The sequence below is a fragment of the Aythya marila genome (assembly GCF_965140915.1).
Source record: "Aythya marila genome assembly, chromosome: 1".
Lineage (NCBI taxonomy): Eukaryota > Metazoa > Chordata > Aves > Anseriformes > Anatidae > Aythya > Aythya marila.
In genome coordinates this window covers 57308539-57331303 of record NC_139042.1, presented here as the reverse complement: position 1 = coordinate 57331303, position 22765 = coordinate 57308539, and the positions used below count along the sequence as shown (strand labels likewise).

Below are 22765 nucleotides of genomic sequence, written 5' to 3'. Positions count from 1 at the left end.
CAAATTCAAACCTTGTAGAGAAAAAAAAAATGTAGAAACACATAGATGCATAATTGCCATTTGTCCACCTTAAATTGCCTTGTCTTGCTAGCTTCTTGATAACCTAGAAATTCCAGAGTTTTCTGGAGCGACTGCTGAAATAGGAAATGCTGGATAGTTAGTAGAAGCAAAATCAGCATATTTATGTGTGAACTGCTTCAGTAAACCTTGTGTCTTTTTACCCTTTTTATCTGTTCACTAGGTCTGGGGGTTTGGACTATTTTATGGATGAAGACCTGAATGTATAAAAGGTCTGGTTAACTGGTTATCGCAGTGGGCATGGAGCCTCCCTCAGGATTGCGGTGATGAAGGTGGCATCCCAAATGGTGATGCTTCTGGAGAGATTCAGGACCATGACCTCAGTCACAGGACTCTGCGTGGGGAGGATTTTACACACATATTTTCTTGACCGTAAACTCATTTCCCACACCGCTGTTACATGGGCGGTGCCAAGCACTGAGGGGACTTCGATTCGTGACATGGCTGCATGATAAAAAATAAAAAATAATAATAAAAAAAATACACGGACCAAGCCGGCTTTGCCGAGCTTCTTTCCACTGAGGTGGTCCCGGGGGCTGGGGGTCTTTGGGGCAACGGCCGCCAACGGCCAGCAACGGCCGCCAACGGCCAGCAACGGCCGCCAACGGCCAGCAACGGCCGCCAACGGCCAGCAACGGCCGCCAACGGCCAGCAACGGCCGCCAACGGCCAGCAACGGCCGCCAACGGCCAGCAACGGCCATTGCTGAGGGGACTACATCTCCCAGCAGCGCCGCGGCCGCGGGAAGTGCGGCACCACCCGCCCCTCGGGCAGCCGCCGGTGCTCGCTGCGCTCCGCTCGCCGCGGTCGCTGCGGGGATGGCGCCGTGAGGGGCCGAGGCAGGTCCCGGCGGCTTTGTCCCGGTCGCGGCTGAGCCGCCGCCGCCTTGCCGGGCGGTGTCCCCCCGCGGGGGGAGGCGCCGTCAATGCGTAGCCTGTGGCTGCTCGGCTTCGCGCTGGGGGTCGCCGCGGCGGGCGGCGCGGCGGGCGGCGGGGGCCGGGTGAGCGCGGAGCTCAGCGCCGTGTGGGGGCCCGGGCTGCGGGCGGCCGCCGTCCTGCCCGCCCGCTACTTCTTCGTGCTGGCTCTGGACGCGCAGGGCCGCAGGTAAGGACGGCGGCGGCCCCCTCCGGCACTTGGCAGGGCGAGGGGGACGGGGAAAGGGGGTGGTGGTGGTCTCCGTGCGTTAGTCTCTGAAGAGACTAACTTGCGAAGAAGCCAGTTAGTCTCCTTAGAGGTATCACATACTGTGCAGTGGGATGAGAGGAGAAAATAAAGAATCCGAAAACGACAAACAGTAAAGTGTCTAATTGGTCTAATCAACACTGTATGATTTTTTTTTTGCTTTGTCAAGTACTCAACAGTAACTAATTTATGATATATCTGTTTGAGTGTCCCACTTGTTTCTGCTGTCAGGAATATCAGCATTTCAAGCAGGTAGGCACCAGATCAGTAGAGTCAATTAGTGTGTACTCTGTAGACTTTTAGGTAAACTTTGTAGGAATTAAATAGGTAAACTTAGTTTTTACAAGAAACTCACGGCTTTCGATTTCATCAGCTTGCCTTCTCATTTCTTCCCTAATCAGGTTTGCGTGGCTCTATTCAGGTATCCTTACAGGAATGGACTCCGTGTTATCCATTATTCATAGCCTGTGGTGATTTCTCCAGGGTTAGGGAGCATTTCCCACTTCCTAGGTCCAGGTAGATGCCTCAGCCACATCTCAACCCACTGTTAGGGTGCACCAGGGTTCTCCACACCTCTTCTGAAGTTTTCTCCAGGAAAGAAATTCTGACCTTACAACTAGTTAGGATGTGCTTGCAGTGCTCCAACCAGGTTGTCCAGATTAGATGCGCTGTGGCACATGCAAGTCTGGCAGGTGCCAGTTCAGCTTATCTTGGGCAGTAAATATTTCCTGTATTTTCTGACAGCTCTCCAGTATGTCTGGACAAGTATACATTGAATTACACAATCCTACTATAATATTTTTCCCTACCAAAACACGAGCATTTGTAATAACCCTTTTTTTTTTTTTTTTTTTTTTTTTTTCTCTGTATGAGATACCATAAAGATTAAGGACTGCAAACATTATTAGAAGTTTAACTTCATTCTTCACTGCCCTAAATAGTACCTGGGAAATAAAGTCAACTGGAAATATTTCGCTTCCGTATATGTAAAATAACATTATTATTAAGCTTGTCAGATGAAGCTTATTATGTTTTGTTGTTGTTGTTTTTTTAATATATATATCCACCACCATCCAGTTACTTGCATGCTTTCTACCTCCCCATCACTACACCTGGGAGCTCCAAGTGTAAATAACCAAGAGCCCCACTGGATTTTTGAATGTGCTCTGCTCCCAAATAGTCAAAACAAAGACTAAAACATTGTTCAACATATAGGACACCAAGTAATTTTCAAGGTGTGTTCATGAATATCTGAGTGGAAATGCCTTCATACTTAGTGGTTTTAAGAGCATGAGACATTTTAGGTAACCTGACAAATTTCTGTTTGGGAGCATCACGCCTGCCTTGTGAACATTAGGATGTGCTCATAAAGACCTAGCATGGCTTGGTGAAGTCACTGGAAATCTGTTCCATTTCAAATGAATGGATAAAACTAAGAAAACGTTTGTGTGTTTACTTTTTAAGTCAGCTCCCACTTATTCTCTGGGTAGGTTCACTTCATCACCGGGTGAAAATACATTCCAGGTGAAGATCACTGCTCCTGATGAACAGTTCACTCGGGTTGGTGTGCAAGTATTAGACAGGAAAGATGGTTCCTTCATTGTGAGATACAGGATGTATGCAAGCTACAAAAGCCTGAAGATAGAAATCAAAACCAGAGACAAACACGTCGCAAAGTCTCCATATATTTTAAAAGGTAAGAAGCAGCACTATGCACAAAACTCATAGCTTTTTGTCAGAAAGCACATCCTACGGTATTTTCAGGAAGTAGCATAGGATCATAGTAGCAGGACCTCAGTACTTCTCTGGAAATGCTGAGGACCTCCAAATCCCATGGAATTACAGACTATTTGTAAGTGTCCTGCAGGTGCTATTCAATAGAGTAAAGAGGAGTGAAGTGCTATGAAGCTAATGCCAAGCAAGCAAAGGGCTTGCACAGAAGTTGATGTAGCTTGGCGTGATGCCATTGGACTCAAAAAACAAACAAAATACCACCAGGCCCTAGACAGTGAATGCTCAGTGCTTGACCTTCTTTTCTGATCTCAGTGGCTTAATAGTGTGGCTCATTAAAATAATGATTGCATTCCTAATAGGACCGGTTTACCATGAAAACTGTGACTGCCCTCAGGAGGAGAGCAGCGCGTGGCTGGAAGAGATGAACTGCCCTCAGGTCATTCCACAGATTCAGAGAGACCTAGCAAATTTTCCCATTGTTGATCCAGATAAGATTGCGAAAGAAATCCCACAGAGGTTTGGACAAAGGCAGAGTTTGTGTCATTACACCATCAAAGATAATGAGGTACAGTATGGGTTGATCTGAAGTCCTTATGGAGATTTGGTGACGAGCAATAGAATTTGGCCTCTTGGCTATTCCAGCTGAGAGGCTTCTTGTTGTCTGTTCTTTGAGAAACTTCTTTGTCTGGCTTCTGTCCTTGAAATTGAATACTTTGCAGTTTGTGTATGAGCTCAGTAATATCTGTCTTGCTTTGTAAACTGCTTTTTGTCCATGTTACAACCGAAGCAATTGCAGCACAGTGAAGGCACATTACTTTCCAAGCAATCAATATGAGTGTTGGGAACAGAATCCAGCCTCCAAAATGCTTGCTCAGTTTTCTGTTCTCTGAGCAGTATTGCTGTGAAGTGTCACGATCTTCTAATTGTGACATGCATCAGTGGAACTACATTGTGCCTAAGGCTGAGGTGAAGAAATACCACTTAGCTCCACTGAGGATCAGAACAATAATTCTCTGCAATAAAACCGTACAGACTTCAGTAGAGTCATATGGAAGTGGGAACAATGGAACACAATAGAGGCCAACCAATTTCTGTTTCCATGAGACAGATCTAAAATGTCTACAAATGCAAGTAAAGCTTGTCTCCCACCACCCCTTTCCTATCATGAACAAGAGATTTCTAAAGCTTCCCAACTGATTCATAAATCTATAGATAAAGCCATACAGTCTGACTAGTTACTGAGTTATTAAAAAACTCAAAATTGTGCCAGTCGTTCTTTGTTATGAAAACACCAGACCAGTAAACTATTTGGGTTATTTTCAGGTTTATATAAAGACGTATGGGGAACACGTTGGCTTCAGAATTTTCATGGACGCTATACTTCTTTCTTTGACAAGAAAAGTGAGTACATCTGTGTAGCCATTTATTCTGTGTGTCCTAACTTATAGAAGCCTGGGCTTAACAAATATGCCTCAGTGTATTTGTTGCTATTTCTGTTAAAAACCTTTTCTTGTTCTTTCATTCATAATGGAAAGATGAGGTGGATTGTTCTTGTTCGAAGCTGGGATGTTCTGGAATGCTATCTGATGCGTGTATGGAGTGTCATTGTTTACCAGGCCTTTGTAGGAGAGCTTGATAGAGTTGGACAGAGTGTAGTTTTGTTTTTGTTTTTCCTGAAGGCTAAATAAATCATCCTATAGCACCTAATAGGCAATTCTGTCTCTGCTGAAAGAAAATGGGGAATTTGTATCTTTCTTCATTAAATTCCAAATGTTGAAAACAAGATGCAAAGGGTTGAGAAAGTGCCAAAAGCCCAACAGGTGGCTTTTGAGGGAACTGTCTGGATGTACAAGCAAAAAGCACTGCACAGACTTCTAGGGAACCTCTGGAAAAAAGAAGACGTTATGCACATAGTGACAGAATATAGCAGAGCTGAAGTTTCAGCACATAGAAGTGTGATTGTTATGTAAAGAGAGTAGCAGCAGAAATATTAAGATATCCAAGTTAGGCAATATCTATTTTTTACTGTAAAAAGACAAAGCACTTATCTTTGAAAGAAAGAAGAGAGAGGAGCTACTAAAGTAGGGAGTTAATCACTTAAAAAGAATCATTGCAAATCTGTTCGAAAATAATAAACACATTTTTGTATGCATCTGAAAGATAAGTCAATTGGTATGAAATACCATGGGTTTATCATCCAAAAATCAAGTTATATAGCAAGGTTCCTTCTATAACAAGATAATAGGCTTCAGGAATCTTAATTTTTGTTAGGCTTTTGAGGGTAGGACTCATAAGTTTCTCACAACCAAAATAAGAGCACTTTGTCTAGAATAAAATTTCTAGTCTAGTTTTAGTGAAGAAGGAACTGCTGTAAACTGCTTGGCAAACCTTGCTAAAAGAGTAGTTGCCAATATTTCTGGAGAGGTGAAAGGCATAACAAATGTATTCTTTGTCTTGGGCTCAGGTTACCATTTGGTAACCTAGTTATGTTAAGCTCTAGGTTACCATTTGGTAACCTAGTTATGTTTTTAACTCAGTGATGGACTACAGAATATGCCTACTGAACTTTCAGACAACAAAAATGAAAGAACCCAAAAGCCTCTCGCAGAACAGTATCAGGATTATAATTACCAAGTAATTATTGTATGGAAAAAAAAGGATAACGTGACAAAGGATACTACACAAAATGAATCATATAGTTACAGTACTTATCTAAAATAGGGAGTGGGTGGCTATTTCTGCAGAAAGTGTGAAGGTTATAGCATCACAAATTTAAAAGGAGTCAATGGTGGCATGCTGTTGGAAAAAAGAAACAAACAAAAAAAAAACATTAACAGAATAAACACATGAAAGAAATGTAAAGTTACTTTTCCACTATACCCAGGATTAGTAATGTCTCAGTTATGCTATTGTGTCTAGCTTTGGGCATCATGCTTCAAAAAGGATTGTTCAATTATTGACATTACACGGGAAAATGTTAGGAGAGGCCAGGCATACAGTCAAGTGGGGGTTATGTCAAGTAATGAAGTCTAAGGGAAGACATAAATGTAGCTTCAATTATATTAAAGGTTGCTCTATGGAAGTTGGAAGTAAGCCTTTCAGCAGAATTGGACAAGAAAGAACAGAAAAACATCTATCAGAGGGATTTAGATTAAGCTACAAAGGCAGAATCTGTTTGCAGTTTTAGAAAACACAATTAGCCTCATCCCCATTAAGAATCCTCACAGGAATTTCTGTTAGTGTTATTGAGAGACAATAGATCTGTTGGGTTGGCTGTCACTTCAGATGTAGATAAAATACAATGTATAGCTTTCCTATGTCCATTATAACCATTAGATGGCACTCTACTAATAAAGTTAAGCGCTGAAGATCAGAAGGTGTAGCCAAACCCCCTCTGAGAGGAAGGGACGCAGTGAAACCTTTTCTGTCTGCGTGCATACTGAAGACCAAAAGTACTGCTCTGGGTCTCTGTCTTTAGAATTTCTGGGTGTCTCTGCCAAAGGTTTTCCTAAATCATCAGGTTAGAGAAAAATATCTTCAAGCATTTAGGAAAGCGTTTGGTAGTCAGCAAATGATTAATTTCTTTGTCCATAAATTAAATTAGAAACTTAATGAAAACCTGTTTGGGCCACAGAAGAATCCTGGAGAATGTTAGACTGCCCAGCCATTCATACTTGAAGAGTAAGGGGGTTTGAGAGAAGTGCTTAAATATGGTGGGGAGTCAGAATAGGCTTTACATATTTTTACATGTATATGCATATTTTAATTTGGGAATTATTACTATATTCAGAAGTGTTCTTTCTTCAGAGAAGGTAATTTTAATACAGTCAACAAGGTGGTCCAATTTACCTTGGAGTTATACGGTTGCTTACTTAGGTCCCAGTGCTAGCCTGGAACAAGGACTGCATGGCCAATCATCTAAAGCATAACAAGCAACTGTTTTCTAAACTGGGAGGGAGACCTCCTAGGTGATTTTGTGACATTCTTATAAATAAATAATCTTACAGACCACAGTCTCTGTGGTCTGAGTATTTTTAATGTTTCTAACTTTACGTATTACAGGTACATCGACTATTACTACAGAATAGGCTTTTTTTTTCGCTCTTGGTGATGTTCTCAAATTGCAAGTTTCCACCAAAAGAATGCTGCTTCATATTGAAAAGCGTTTGTGCCTCCTTTGCTTCTGTTTAGGTGAAAATGCCAGATGTAGAATTTTTTGTTAACTTGGGGGACTGGCCTCTGGAGAAAAAGAAACCTCCGCAGAACCTGCACCCTATCTTCTCATGGTGTGGGTCCAGTGAATCAAAAGACATCGTCATGCCAACATATGACTTAACAGACTCGGTTCTGGAGACTATGGGACGGTAAGAGATTTTTTATTTTTTTCACAAAGTTCATAGTAAGTGTTCTTCCAAAAAGGTACTTACGTTATCAGTACATTAACTTTTATTTATTCATTGAGACATTGATACAGTATAGATAGGCAATAATTATTTAATTGGCATCATAGCATGAACCAATTTGTACATTCTACAAGTTACATGTATGAAAACATACTCCACTATTCTATTTCAAAAATCAGAATTTATCTAAATGCAGTCAGGTCACTGAAAAAAGCACACGGAGTTAAACACTACAAGAGTAGGTGTTTTGTTTGTGTGCTCTGCTTCATCACAATGAACGTGCTGACAGCTGGCCAGGACTCTCTCTTCCCATGTTTCCTAGAACATTTAAAGGCCTTTGAAGCCAGAGTGCTCAGCTGAGGACCTACCATCTCTTGATTACTGGTACCTGGCTGCGGTAACAGCCCTGCTGCTGTCTTGGAACAATACAAATACAGCTTCTAAGATATCTTCATTACTCATTTTGAACCCATATATCATTTCACTGCATTACATTCACGTTTCTAGCTTTTATTATCAAGACTTTTCCTAAATTTGCTCTGCTTGCCCACAGCTTCTGTGCTTTAATTTAGCAGGTTTCTGTGGAAGTAAATTATGCTCTGTTAAGCCATTTACATTCCAACCTTGCTTTGGACTATTTGTGGCTGCCTCATCACCATTTTCAATTATTCCTGTACCTTGCATCACCCATGGCAACCATACCCACTTTTAGCTGCTTTTTACACAACAACTGACAGATCCTCTTTCCACACACAGTTCTCTCTTGCCACAGGTCTGTGGATTTGACGTTCCCTATCTCTTTTTATCACTGTAAAAATACTGATAAAATACATATACAGGTATAATCATGACTCACCCTCATCTTTGGTATTTTCCTATTAGTACTATAAATTATTTCAAGTAATCACACTTAAATAAATCCAAATCACATGTAAAAAAAAATCCAGTGGACATCACAAATAAATCACTACTTTCTCCTGCAGGGTTAGTCTGGATATGATGTCAGTTCAAGCAAACACCGGCCCATCATGGGAAGACAAGAATACCACGGCATTCTGGAGAGGACGTGACAGCCGCAAAGAGAGGCTTGAACTTGTAAAGCTCAGTAGAAAATATCCGGAGATCATAGATGCTGCTTTCACAAACTTTTTTTTTTTTAAACATGATGAAAGCCTCTACGGCCCCATTGTTAAGCACATTTCGTTTTTTGATTTTTTTAAGGTAAGCCACTAGTCATTTATATTTTGTAGAACTAGGTTCTCAGTGTTTTCCATTACCAAATAACTCTGTATATATTATTTATAATGAAGTGATTTTGGTTTTCCAGCACAGCAACGACAAGCATAAGTAGGCTTCTCTCCGCTGGGACTAACTGCTGTGTAGCTCTTAGATTGAGAATAAAGATGTCTGATTTACATCTAAAGGTTCCACAGAACCTGGTGTAATCTAATAACTCCAAGTTCCTTTTTATTTCTTTTTCCTGGTTCAGTGATCAGGACTACTAACATAACTAACATAGTGGGAAGTCAGTGGATGAAGTGGCACATCAACCCTCACATCCCAGGATGAGCGTCTAAGAATGTCCGGAGAGCTTAACTGATGAAGAGGGCACCTGTGTACCCCGCACTGCGATGAATTCCAAACTAAATAACAAAAGCTACTTAAAAATTGATGCTTGCCTAGCCAATCCGACATTTCTCAATACCAGCAAGTCAGTAATACCGGTGCCCTCAGAATAACACGAGCTAACCAGGCTACTTGGGTCTTGTTTGTTAATAACCTCTGGTCATTTTCTTCCCCAGTATAAATATCAAATTAACATTGATGGCACAGTGGCAGCATATAGATTACCTTATCTACTAGCAGGAAACAGCGTTGTGCTAAAGCAAGACTCCATCTACTATGAGCATTTTTATAATGAGCTGCAGCCATGGAAACACTATATTCCATTCAAAAGTGATCTGAGCGATCTCCTAGAAAAACTACAGTGGGCCAAAGAGCACGATGAAGAGGTAAATACGCGTTTAGAAGTACTTGGCAATGTTTCTTGACAAATAAGAGTTTCTTGACAAATAGCTTTGTCTTGAGCAAAAAATACATTTCTTTAAAACAAAATCTGTTATTTCCTTCTGAAAGGACTTCAGAATGAGCATCATCAAGTGCATAAATAGAAGCAGTTTTTAAGAATACATAATGCTGCCCTTTGCTTGAGAATTAATAGGAATTTTGGAGACTCTTTTGATAAGAATGCCTTACTTTTACAATTAATAATGCTTAAATTCCTAATCCCTTCCATGTATCAGTAAGAGATTTATGTTACTGTTTTATGGACAGTTCAGTGTGGGGACATGTAAACACTAGATAAAAATAAATGAACTATCTTAAACTATCAGCACCCTAGAATCAATAGTAGCATCCTGAAATAACTACCATTTTTAGAGAATTTAAAACAAACAAACAAACTCTTTCTTTTGCAGGCCAAAAATATTGCAAAATCTGGACAAGAATTTGCAAGAAACAATCTCATGGGAGATCACATTTTTTGTTACTACTTCAAACTTTTCCAGGTTAGTGTATTTTTAACTTCTACTCCCACAAAAATAGAAATCCCATAGAGAGAATTCAGGACAACACAGCTGCTGGAAATTGGCCAATCCGGCACTTGAAGCCACAAAGCAAGTGACAGCAATTAGGAAATTCAGTTGGTTTATAAACACCGCATGCTTTTGTTTCCTGTGAAACCGCATAAGACTCTGAGGGCAGTTTGAGAGAAGCAATCAGATCCCATAGATCTTGACTTAACCTGCAAGAATACGTTGCTCACAATGATCAAAGAACTCCCCATCAGACACGCACCCTGTGAACCACAGCTGAAAATATCTCTGCATTAGCACCAGGATATTGAAACTCCAGTGAGGCACCCGAAGGGGCTCCTGTCAACAGTTGGGTATCTGTTTACCCTTTCTGTGGCACAGCGTGGACAGAGTAGAAAACTGTGTAGTCCTGGAGTTTTTACAATTATTCAGCTGAGTTGTTGCAGGATTTACAACATAAAGAGCTTATGAATTAACAACACCTTTCGTTTTTTAAAACTAGGAATATGCCAGTTTGCAAGTGAATGAGCCAAAAATCAGAGAAGGCATGGAGAAAGTCCAGCAGCCTGATGATGACCTCTTTCCATGTACTTGCCACAGAAAAAAGGTACAATATATATGGTGTTAAATGTAAAGTGCTCAGTGTCTGCAGTTTGTATTCAACCAAATTGGAACAACTGTTGCTCAATACCACATACTCTGTCACCAGACTATTAGTGGCTTAAAAACATTTATTGTTGTGTTTGCAGGACTAGACTATTGAAAATTGAGTTTCCAGTTAACTGAAAAATGTTTCTTCTTTCTCTATTACAGACCAAAGATGAACTTTGACAGAAAGAAATAAAATCATTTTTTTTGGATATTTACCTACATTCAGAATCACTTCTTCAGGACAGAAGGAAACCTTGAATTAAAAATTAAACGGTTATTTTGAAGTTTACTCTATCATGATCTACATACAGAAGACAACCAACTATTGCCTGTTTCCTTTTTATCATGGAGCAGTCACAGAGCCTTGTTCAACACACATTTTATAACTTTTTCTTTTTTTTTTTTTTAAATAAAAAACACGCTTCTATCAGTTACTTGGTACTGTCCTGAGATGCTTTTCAAATGCAGGTACTTTTTACTCAGACTAGGTGCCTGGGATACTGAGTCTAGCATGTTCAGCAAAAACAGCCAGATAAGAATCGTATACCTGCTCCCTGGCATGCCTGTCAAAAGCAATCATTCTCAGACCATAATTTTGTTCCTTCTGAGACAGTCAATATTCTCAAAGACAATGATGTGGGGTTTGTATTCTTTAACCTGAAGGAATTATACAACTCTATTGGACACTTATCTTAGATAAAAACTGATTTTTCACAGATGCTTTCTCTGTGAAACTCAGTCCTTTCGGAAATATAAAAAGAATTAAGTGGCACTGAGCAGTGACTATTGATAATAAACCAATCATTCTTCTACAATTTGATCTGCTCTTAAAATACCTATTTTCCACTGGTGTTAAGTAACTCAGCTGCTACTTTCTGAGCATATCATCATCATCATCACAAAATGCTACACTGGTAGATGTCAAGTCTAAATTCATCACATTCTAAAGTTTGAACACACCTCCCCAGTCAAAAGTGAGGATTTATTTTCTCTGTAAAACAGTGAACTTAAAGAAAATAGCCACACAGATTTTATGTGCCTTTTGAAATTGGCTGTGAGCATCTAGATACATCCCATGCTTATTAAACAACGCTACTGATGGGCAATCAGCATTCTTGAGGTGCCTTGTAAGAAATGACAGAATATTATATCTGATTTTTAATTTTCATCTGTCTATTGATTATTTTTTGCTATAGTAAAAGCAAGCTTAGAGTAGTTTGTTCAATCACTTGATAAGCTGTATAATTTAACTGCAATAAACTAGTCATGAATAATTGTTTTTTTACAGTAATCACCTGATCTTTTACAGTACAGCACCAAAACAAAGCTAGCAGATGCAGTCACCTGACCAAATCCTCAGAGAAATCCTCTGAGCTCACCACAGCTGACTCAGTGCATTTAAGCAGCTCTGTGTTGCCACATACAGCAGTCACTCCCCAGAACCACCTCCAGGCTAGAACGGGGAACTGATCACACTGCAGCAGTGAGCTGCAAGCTGTAATGATGCAGAACAACCAGAGGAGGCTGTAGGAAACTTGGCAGTGGAGATGAACCCAGTGTCTCAGAAGACAACATCAAGGTGTTTGTCTCAGGACCAACCGGCAGTTTCAACTCAGGTATTCACACAGCCAATACATGCTGATCATCGGCTGAAGGCAATTAGGCTGCTGCTACAACCTGGTTATACCCACAGGTCTCTCAGTCCATAATGGGGAAGACAACACCTGCAGGCACCTATTAAGTATTTTAGAATCTTAGAATTATTAAGGTTGCAGAAGGCCTTCAAGGTCATCTGGTCCAATCTTATCCAATCTACTCCCATCACAGTTCACGTAGCACAGCAGAATGCCCCAACAGGGCACCAAGACAGAACAGTAAAACCCTCGCTGTCCAGCCCTGGGAGATATGCTCACAGAGTTTTACAGATCAGTATGTTTTAAGTTCAAACAAGGATAGTATCAGTAATAGACTCAAAAATAAAAACACATCTGAAGATTTGGAGTCCAAATATTTGAATATACTGAAAAAAAAAGTCAAAAACCATTTACTTGGTAATGCAGAGCATTAAGTGTTGTGTATAACTTTTGCATGGAAATACTAAAAACAATGCTGCTCAGACACTGAATATTTGATGTTTCCCATTTTTCTTTTAAAATGTTTTTATTGTTTTGCATATTTTTTTCCTTTCATTAAAAAAAAAAAAAAAAGTTTTATTTACATTTACCCTTAGACTTATAAAATACTTGTTTTCAAAAATGTATGCCACAAACTGATTTGTTGCACTTAAGAAAAAGCTGATTGAAGATACTACTTAACCACTCACTGCAAGTCATTTGTGCTCCAGTTCAATATTCTCTCTAAGCCAAGAAAAAACTTGTGCGTTTATTTCTTCCATGACATCATCTTCTGCTCGTCCTTTAACTGCCATCCCATGGTTTGCTTTATCAATCCAATGGATTTTTTTAGGGGCTTTCATTTTGCTTGCCACACCTTCTAACAATTGCTACAGAGAAAATAAAAATGGGAAAGTTAGATAATTAGCTGCTACAAATTGTCTAACACACAGATGTCTCTCACTTTGCCTATGTAACACATAATAGGAAACGTTTCAAAACAAAAATGGATTGGCATTTACATTAAAGAGACAGTAACTGAAAAGCTGCAATAATACTGTATTCAGTAATATAATTTACTTAAACACTAGCCCTCAGTAACAGTCACTCACTCATACACCTAAAAGTAGAAATGTAGAACTTCATAACCTTGTGAAGGCGCCTTGCCCACACTCAGACAGAACGCGCTCCTACTGCAAGAGGGGGTACAGCACTGAAATGGCAGAACTATACTCAGATGTGTCTACAGTGCCAGAGTATCAGCACAACCCTCTGGAGACTAGTGCTCTGTTCAGCTGTCTCCAAAGTGGAACCAGCTCAGAAGGGCTTAAGGATCTTCCCCCTTTAGGAAGGCACTCCAGGTATTTGCCGGTTGCTAACCACACTAATTTCAGTGACAACTCCTTGTGAAAGTGTTCTGACTCCTTAGAAACTGTCCAAGCATGGAAAATGGTAACTGCATACATACCATCCCAAACTGAAGCCAAACAGTTCAAGAACAACAGATAACTGCTTTGCAAGAAAACAGTAGAAAAACATTGTATTCTGATCACTGCACACCTGTTCTTCATGTCAACAAAAATGCTGCTATCAAAAAAGCTTAACTTCTGGTAGAACTGCTTTGCTAGAAGAATGTTATGAAAATTTGACAAATGTGGACTAGTAGCATAGCAGTGCTTAGGTTTTCTAACTTGAGCTGGTGAAAACAGAAGACCAAATAACTTGCTCCTTCTACATGTCACTTAATTCATAAAATCTTTGCTATCAAAGGACCAAAAAAAAAAAAAAATTAAAAGCTGGATTATTTATTTGCCAAAAGATAAGTTTCCCAGAGCAGTTGACCAAACAGTATCCAGGCATGTGAAAAAGCATAAGAAATCAACCCAGGATTCCCTAAATCTGATGAAATTTCCTACCCAAATCTTCCTTCAGAAGATTTATATTTGTATTTATATTTACATTCCTATTTAGAGAACGCTGTTAATCAAAGTCACTGCTGTGGATACCAGTACAAACACCACTCAGACTCATTCCTATTCCTCCATGCTGCCCTTTGACAGAAGGATTTACGAAGATACTCACTTTTTCACACATCTCATCTGCTGATCCTGAGACAAACAGCACCGGACACCTGATAAATAATAAATCTTCATCCCGGAGCTTGGACTGCAGTTTTGGTCGATGCAGCGGGTAAGATAAACACACTAGACCTTGAATGAAGTCATCATTGTCATCATCTTGGCTGAGCTGACGTATCACAGAGGCAGCAGCTCGTGAGCCCATGGAACGGCCTTTCTCCCATGTTAAAATAAAGGAAAAAAGTATATCCACAATCACCTCACCTGCATTCTTAGCGTGCTCAACTCCTAAATACATTCATATGGCTTGTTTTTAAGTGTATATGTAGTACAAAATGCTAGGTATACTTTTATTCATTTTTCTGCTAAGGTAATTGTATGGTTATAGTATGTTTCCACAAAGCCAGTTAAAAAAAAAGAAAAAGAAAAAAGAGAAACTGAAAAGGATCCTTTGCAATACTGGAAGGACCAAGAGCTCATCCTGTTGGAGGGGTTGAGTGAGGGAGAGAGAGGACAGGTCCTGCACTACAGATCCCTGCAATTCCAAACAGATCCTTAAAGTCTGAAATAATGCAATTAACTTGTGTTTGTTCTTTCATGCAGCCTTAATCTGCTCATAGTAAAAACCAACATTTTAAGCTCCTTACTCCCCAAACAAATCCAGCAAGTGTTTATGTACACATAAATTTTCAGCTTAAAAATAGAAAGGGAAAAAAAATAGAGTGAACATGCAGCATGAGGTCGGTTAGTAACAGCAAGGGGATATCAAAACGCCTCCTCAAAGAAGCAGCATATGAGCTGACAATGCTCTATAATTGAGTGTTAGAAGTAGTTGATTCCAGTGGGATTAACTTGCCTCAGGGCAGATCTGGTTTCGCTTAGTCGGACAACATTTTTAAGTTTCCAGTATCAAGTTGTTCCTAGTTACCCCCATGTATTTCCCTTCTCACAGAATGTAACTGATTTTCTATCTGCCACTAGGTTTATGTACCAAATCCTGCTTTGGCAAAATGGCTGTTTACCAGAAACCAGAATTCAAGACTTTTAGTTAAAAGGTACACAAGGACTATCAGAGAACTTGTGCCCTGTCACAAGCCAGGCAGGTTTTCTCCCCAAGTCAGAGCTAAATCATGGTCTGTTGCTCTTTCTTTCATCCTTCTAAAAGATCTACAGCACCAAGAGGACAACGAATAGATCCAGATGCTTCCAAAATAATTCTGTGAACACATCAGGCTAGATATTCTGACTTGAAATGCAAGAAGCAGAGCTGAGCTATACGCCTACCTGGCTCATCCCCTAGCTACACAGCTTGTTGGATTCAGCTCCAGGTTAAGACACACAAATGCAGATCTGCAAATGAGCTCGGCACCTACGTTCTCACTGCAATCCGTGGGCTTCTAGTCAATTTATAAAGATTAGAGAGCATTCAACACTCTGGAAAGAAGACCCTCCTAGCCTACAGCTGAATTGCTGTCATGAAGCAGTAATGACCAGTGGGATTTTTTCAGCTTGTTCCCACACAGGACAGCAAGCTTTTAGTGCATACCACCAACTGAAACCTGTCATCCACATCTAGTCTTTCACTTCTTACCAAAGCAGGACAGACTGTAAAAAACAGAGTAATTAGAGATTGCTAAAATTACAGCCAGAATGAGAGGGAAAACTATAAATAATAAAAACTGTACCTGCGAGGAAGACACCTGAAAGTTTATAATCATCAGAAAGCTTTAAGTATTCCTAAAGAAATAAGAGAAGAGAGAAACATTACAAGCCAGAATTGTGACAGCTGAGAGGCTTAGGATTTTTTTTCGGAGCTGCTAACCACAACATGGGAAGCTCTTTCATCACTGCAGATTAAACAAAGACCACATACATAAGAGTTGCTTTTTTTCCCCACGCAAATCAGCTCATCATATTTTGCAGCAAAAATGTAATAAAGAAATAATTTCACATTAGTTCTCATCACATCTAAAATTTCAGACACACCATCAATTTACTAAAATATTAACTAATTATGTGTGTCAACTTAGTTACAGTAACAGACCATGCACACACTCAGCCTATCAAAATACTGAATAAATTAGTACAAATATCCTTCACTGAGATTTGAGGTCATGCATTCCAACAAAAAGAAAAACTTTAAGACACAGCCAGTTATGTCTGACAGAACAGATAAAATTCAGCAACAACTTTTTCAGTTCTTAGGAGGTAACTAATTAGATGCTATCTTAATAGGGGCCTTTAAATCACCTTTACACCACAGCACATTAATGTAAGCTCACTGACAACACTGTGTTTCTTCAAAAAAGATTGGAGAATAGACCGACATTAAAGCTACCAAAGACTGACTTAAAGGTAACATACATATAATAAAACCACAGTATCGTGCATATGAATTCTTTAAGACCTCAGCCTGATGCAAAGTGCTCATGCTACCTTTTCCATTTTGATTCCTTCCTGCACACTCCAGAACAAAAAGAGTCTAAGATGGCATTATTATAGCAAAACATTGTTCATTTTAACAAAATCTAGGTATAGAAGAACATTTTAAATACTGTATCAGCAGAAATAGATAAACACAAGCATATAACAAAGTGATTTTGAAATCAAAGCCTATTTATATTCTAGGGCTCTCCTATACTACACCCAATCTCTTTTGCCTTAGATCTTCCTGCATCCCAGTCTCCTGCACTCTACCTAAGGTCTTGTTCTCTTGGCCCCAAACCTTGATATTCAGCACAATTCCCACCTAAGCTTCCTTCCTCTGAAAACCCCTCCTGAAGCCACATCCCTTATTCCCCTTTTCCTCACCAAGCCTTCCCAGAACACCAACCTCTCATTTCCACCCCAACTGAATTCTTTGCATTTTCCCAGCTATAAATTTCCTGGCAGAACACCCATGCTCTCTTCAAATCCTTTTCTCAAGCTTTTCTTTCTCTCCCTGAATTCAAAGCGACCCATTTACAGCAACCGTTCTAGCTATTGCCTATAGAAGAATTGTTCGTGCTCTTTTTGCGTATGGACACCACTCCATTTAGCTACCCATCACTTCCAATTTTCTCATTGAAGCTTGACTAATCTCTGCTGGTAATATAAGAAATCCAGAAGCAGACAGAAGATAAATATATACGTCAAATCCTGCACATCCATGGATATAAGCTTTGGCAAAATCTGGTCACTTCTTACCACAACTGCTTTGTAAGCTTTAGTCCTATAAGCAATGTTAAGGCCTTTACAAGTAAACCGCAGGCACAGAATTCCATAGGATGCAAGATAGGTTGCCAAAGAAACTAAGTGAGGGAAATTCATATCTCCTCCGGCTCCATGGGTAAGAATCACTCCGTATCTTAACTTCTTCTTTGGAACAGAAAAGATGGCATCAAGGTATTTGTTCCCAAAAGGTATTTTCACTTGAACCTAGAAATGAAACAGAAAAAAACAGTAAGAAGAAGATAAAATTTTCCAAGCTGCACATTATGATGAGGAAAAAAAATTACAAGTCCCATTCTATTCCCCTTGTTTAAGAGTACTAAGTGAGTAATTACCTCTGGCTCAAAGATCTTCCATGCGATAATGAGCAAGTTACCTTATCACTCCTTATTTTCTCCATTAGAAAATGAAGCATCCCTAGCTTCAAATGATGCTTCAAGGCACAAAGTGAGCTACTTCTTACATTCTCTATATGCCTATTTGAGAGCTAACTGCCGTAATTGATTTGAATATTAAGTCTTCCACAATACGAAATGCAAACTTTTCTACAAGACCTAAAAATAAACGAGATTAACAGGATATATAGGGCTAAGAGAACTCCACCCAGGCAGCAACTGTTTCCTGTAGATGTAGCATCCATGTACAAACATGATTACACAGGGAAAAGACTGAAAGAGTATTATGAAAAATAGTTTTGAATACACTAGTTTTACATATTACAGGTAACTATAGGAAAATAACACAGGAGTGACTTTTTCATTAAGTATTCATAATAACTGGCGATGAATATCACAGTATTTAATATGTTTTTAGAATTGACATTCAAAGGTGAACCTAGGCACTTACACTACACTGACTAGCAGCCAAATCCACAGAAGTACAAAACCCAAAGACACATCTCAGCAAGTATTTCCAAATTACACGGCAGTAACCACTCACCAGAGTGGTGGCATTCCTATTGTCACAGGATGAATTTTCCCCAGAAAAAGATCAGACAGCACAGTTGCAAGACAAAATCAGCATAACATTGGCAGAAGACCCCCCAGTCATGACAGATACTTGGAAAAGCTGAAGGAGACACGAGGCCAGCTGATGTTGAGCTGAATAAAAGGGAACTGGAGTGCGTGTGTGCCACCATATATGCCAAAGCTCTTGAAAGCAAAGGAAAACAACCCAGTGCTGGGATGGAAGGTCTGTTCCGCATCACCACATCTCAAGGAACATGCCAAGTCAGGGAGAATTTGGCTGGTCACCACCCATACTTCAAATTTCACCTACAAAGGCAGAGGTAGCAGCACACATCTCAGAGCTTATGAGGCTCTTAAGGATGGAAATGTAGTTGCCATGGACTGCAAATTTCTAAGTGTAAAATAATATAAACTAAAATAGGTTGTTGCTATGCCTTCAGCTACAGCTGTTAAATCATATGGAGCACTCTGCAGCCTTCCTAATGAAATTACATTGCCTCCTTGAAGTATGGAGATGCCACCACCCCCATGGGGAACTCAAACATGTGCAGACGAGGTGACTTTTCCAACAATACACAGTAAGGCTGTGCCTAAGGAGCTGAGACCAGACCTTACAAGTGCTTTGCTGGCCTACTACAGAGGACAGCACCTCATTTTTTTGGTTTCAAAGTCAGCAACAATTAAAAACGAATAAATAAAATTTTGGACTTCGGTACAAGTGTAAAAGCGTTTTCCAATGCCTGTATGAATGCAAAGATGCCGTGTAGCAAATGCAGTGTTGTCTTAAATACTTTCTCTCCTGCAAGCACCTGCTAAACTAAAAACCATGAACCACATCTTGCCAGGAATTGCTCAGAGTTTCTTCTCAAGCCAACACCGAGCAGTTAAGGGAAGGCAACTTGAAAAAAACGATGACAAATCCCCAAGCCGCCGCACGCCCTCACAGCTCTTGCACTACGGACAGCTCAACCGCTGCCAACGCCAACCCCAGCTTTCTCCCCTCCTTTCAAAGGGCCGCAAACCGGACCCACCGCCGCCGGAGCGGAGGAAGATGAGGAGGAAGGAGGCCGGCCATACCTCTGCGTGCCCGCTCATAGCCCCTGAGGGGCGGCGGCCCCGGGCTGCAGGCAGAGGCTCACTACACACGGAGAGGCGCCCGAGCCGGAGGAGGGGAGAGAAGGGGGAGCTCCGGCCCCTCAGCCGCCGGCCCCGGGCCGTTACCTCAGCCCAACGGCCGCACACCTCAGGCCAACGGTGTCAGGCGGCGGCTGCGCATGCGCACGCGAGGCTCTCCCCTGAGTGATCCCGCCCCCCACTCCCGGAATCTGGGTGAGTGACAGCCGCTCGGACCCATCGCCGGCCAGATGCGCGGCTCTGCGCTGCTCGATTGGCCCGCACCTGGGCAAGGCCCCGCCCTGCAGCTCTGGTACCGGCACGGAGCCTGCCCCAGGGCTGTGCTTTGTTCTGTGACTAAAACCAAACCAAACCAAAACAAACCAAACTAATCACGTACCATAAACACAGCTTTTGGGTAATGGGCGATAAGCATGGATATTCTAACATAATGTTGGCAGTATTTATATGTTGGATGTTTCGTAAGCCATAGAATCATTAAGGTTGGGAAAGCCCTCCAGGATCACCTGGTCCAACCACGCCCCTACCACCAGTGTCACCCACTAGACCATGTCCCCAAGCACCACGTCCAACCTTGCCTTGCACACCCCCAGGGACGGTGACTCCACCACCTCCCTGGGCAACCCGTCCCAGTGCCTGACTGCTCTTTCTGAGCAGAAATGTCTCCTCATTGCCAACCTGAACCTCCCCTGGCACAACTTGAGGCCGTTCCCTCTAGTCCTGTCACTAGTTACCTGTGAGAAGAGGCAGACCCCCAGCTCCCAGAAATGCTCCAAAATGTTTTCTCATATTTTCTGTCAAGTCAGAGACTATCGATCTGTTTTCTGCCATTATTGGTGTATAAAATGCAGGTAAGTTAGGACACCCAACATATTGCTCACTGATTCAAGGTGCCATCCCAAACGGAACAGGGCTTTTTCCACATTCACGTTCTGGAAGACAAAATGTGCTCTGCCCGGCATGCTCATTGTGTCACTGTCACACTGCTGGCTGGATTTCACCCAACACCAATCGAAACCTTCAGGCCCTATGAGAGGTTCAGCTGTCATCAAGCTGGGAAAGGCAGGGAGCCTTCGTTGCCTAAACTTCTACTCGAGAAGTGCTTAAAATGCAAAGCAAGAGCAAGATGTGGAAGCATAAAACTGAAGGAATGCCTCTGGCACAGCCTGCAAGGGTCTTCTGCCACTGGGGACACTGGCAGAAGTGCCCAGCAAAGCACAGGCGGTGCTGAGGCAGCTGCTGCTTGGGCCACAGCTCGCATTGCAGTCAGGGCCTCCAGCAGACTAGGGGAAACACCATGCCTTCAAGTAGCACTGAAGTTACTCACCTTGGTTGGGGATCATGCTGTTCCCACTGACACTTAGCACCAGGGGAAAGTTCATAAATGAGATACTTAACAAAAAAAAAGGGTTTGGGAAGCTCTATTCTGAAGCAGTGATGGTTCAACTCTCAATCCACATCAAAGGAATGCAAGAAAAAGAGCTGAGGAAAGGTGCTTCCATTTTCTATTTTTTGTATGTTTGTTTGTTTGTTTGTTTTTCTTCTTCATTGCTTTCCTTGCTGCAGTTAGTGGGTGCTTGTGTTCTCTAGTATAGTTTATATTTTTTGGCATTTTGTTTTACTTCTTTCTTGATCTGATTTTTGCTTTTTTTTTTCTCTGCATAAACACAGAGGCAGGCTAGCTAGCAACCGGTAGAGTCTCAAGAAATCAAAATGAGCGTGTGAATGTACTGAGGAAGGAGAGATGCTGCTGTAGCCTCTGGTCCATGGAAATACAGTCAACCTAACTGGGTTTTGCCAGACTTTTCCTGGAATTGCTTTTCTTCTGGAAGATAAGGTTCCTTTACTGTGACACACATACTGCTAATATTTCGAAGGCTAGGAACTTTAATTAGAAGTATATATATTAGATTGAAATTCATGGATATATTTTCATGATGGATACACTCTGGTATTATGAACTTCTGGATATGTAATGAAATATGTTAATTAGAATTACATTCAAATATAAGGAATTTAAGATTTTATTTTTTTTTTTAGTTTTGTGACATAATGCAACTCCGTCATATCTAGCTACTAAAAATCAGGTTTCAGTGGTTTTAGGAGGCCATGTAAGTACACTGTGGTTAATTTTGAAGTGTGCTGAGAAGCCCCTCTGAGAACCAAAAGTATTCACTGCCACGGGTCTTTAAAATCAGACTATTTTTCTTTGCATGCTTAAATATGAATTAAGAGTCTAACTGTAAGCTCCCACATTTGAAAATGTTGATTATAAACATTTTCTGAGCATCTGAAATAAAGTTTTTAATTAAACATCTAAGAAAACCTGGTTTGCATCATTTCATAACTTTAACTTTACATCAGTCCTGGAAATAGAAGTTTATTCTCAAAATAATATATGATACATAATAATCTAAATTTATCACCAAATATGACAATTATGAAAGATATGTGATTTGACATGCTTCGCAGAGAACGTATGTTGTGTGTTATAAAAACCTGTACACTGCTGTAGGCACCTCTGACAGATTTGATATGCCAAAGCCATCTGAATTTCAAGTGGCTCTTTATCAAAGAATGACATTATCCACAGTCTAATTTTTGCTAGTGCATCAGTCCCTGCTCTTTTCCTTGGACTGTAAATACAGCTTTTCATGCCAGAGACTCAGATTTATATGCAATAGGAACAACAGAGATGATCTCCCACTTTTTCTGAATAGACTTGTCTAGAAAAAGTGTATAATTTTTGTTTGTTTGTTTGTATGTTTTCAGTACAAAATAACTAAAGCTTGGAGGGCATGGTGTGTGTGCATGCCCTCAGAAACAGACCATTTGTGTCTTTTCTCAAGCTCCTGTTTTTTATGGTTTGGTTTGGACCACCAAAATGATTTTATTGGCTTGGTTTGGTTTAGGCTGAAGCTATATGTATATTTTTTAAATCTTCTGTTCTCATTCTAAATTACTGGGTGTACAGTAAGAAGAACCATTATAATGTGAACCCAAAAAAAGATTTTAGAGTGGCCTGTGTGACCTCATTTCTTTGCAGAATCCAGAGAACTTGGCCTCTTGTACTGGGTGACTTTCCCTGGGAAGATGAAAGACCAAGACAGATGTTCAGATG

At 40.7% G+C, this 22765-nt stretch overlaps 2 protein-coding genes across 4 annotated transcripts; one reads left to right on the top strand and one right to left on the bottom strand.

Annotated features, from left to right (window-relative positions):
* The first annotated feature begins 859 nt into the window (after positions 1–859).
* On the top strand, positions 860–10942 carry POGLUT2 (protein O-glucosyltransferase 2). 2 transcript variants are annotated; one of them, XM_082751471.1, is made up of 10 exons: positions 860–1181; positions 2750–2955; positions 3353–3558; positions 4317–4394; positions 7185–7357; positions 8380–8617; positions 9199–9408; positions 9874–9963; positions 10493–10597; positions 10804–10942. In XM_082751471.1, the coding sequence occupies exons 1-10, from the start codon at positions 1003–1005 to the stop codon at positions 10819–10821; spliced, it is 1503 nt and encodes a 500-aa protein (XP_082607597.1). In that variant the 5' UTR covers positions 860–1002; the 3' UTR covers positions 10822–10942. The 2 variants fall into 2 exon arrangements, with proteins under 2 accessions (XP_082607597.1, XP_082607598.1); XM_082751472.1 differs by having other exon boundaries at positions 1052–1181; positions 2784–2955.
* A 137-nt stretch (positions 10943–11079) lies between these two features.
* TEX30 (testis expressed 30) lies at positions 11080–19725 on the bottom strand. Of its 2 annotated transcripts, none has more exons than XM_082751473.1 (5): positions 19588–19725; positions 17519–17749; positions 16018–16069; positions 14337–14545; positions 11080–13144 (listed from the first exon to the last, which is right to left on the bottom strand). In XM_082751473.1, exons 1-5 carry the CDS (start codon positions 19603–19605, stop codon positions 12971–12973), a joined length of 684 nt encoding a protein of 227 aa, XP_082607599.1. In that variant the 5' UTR covers positions 19606–19725; the 3' UTR covers positions 11080–12970. The 2 variants fall into 2 exon arrangements, with proteins under 2 accessions (XP_082607599.1, XP_082607600.1); XM_082751474.1 differs by lacking the exon at positions 19588–19725 and adding an exon at positions 17878–18043.
* Between the last annotated feature and the right edge of the window lie 3040 nt (positions 19726–22765).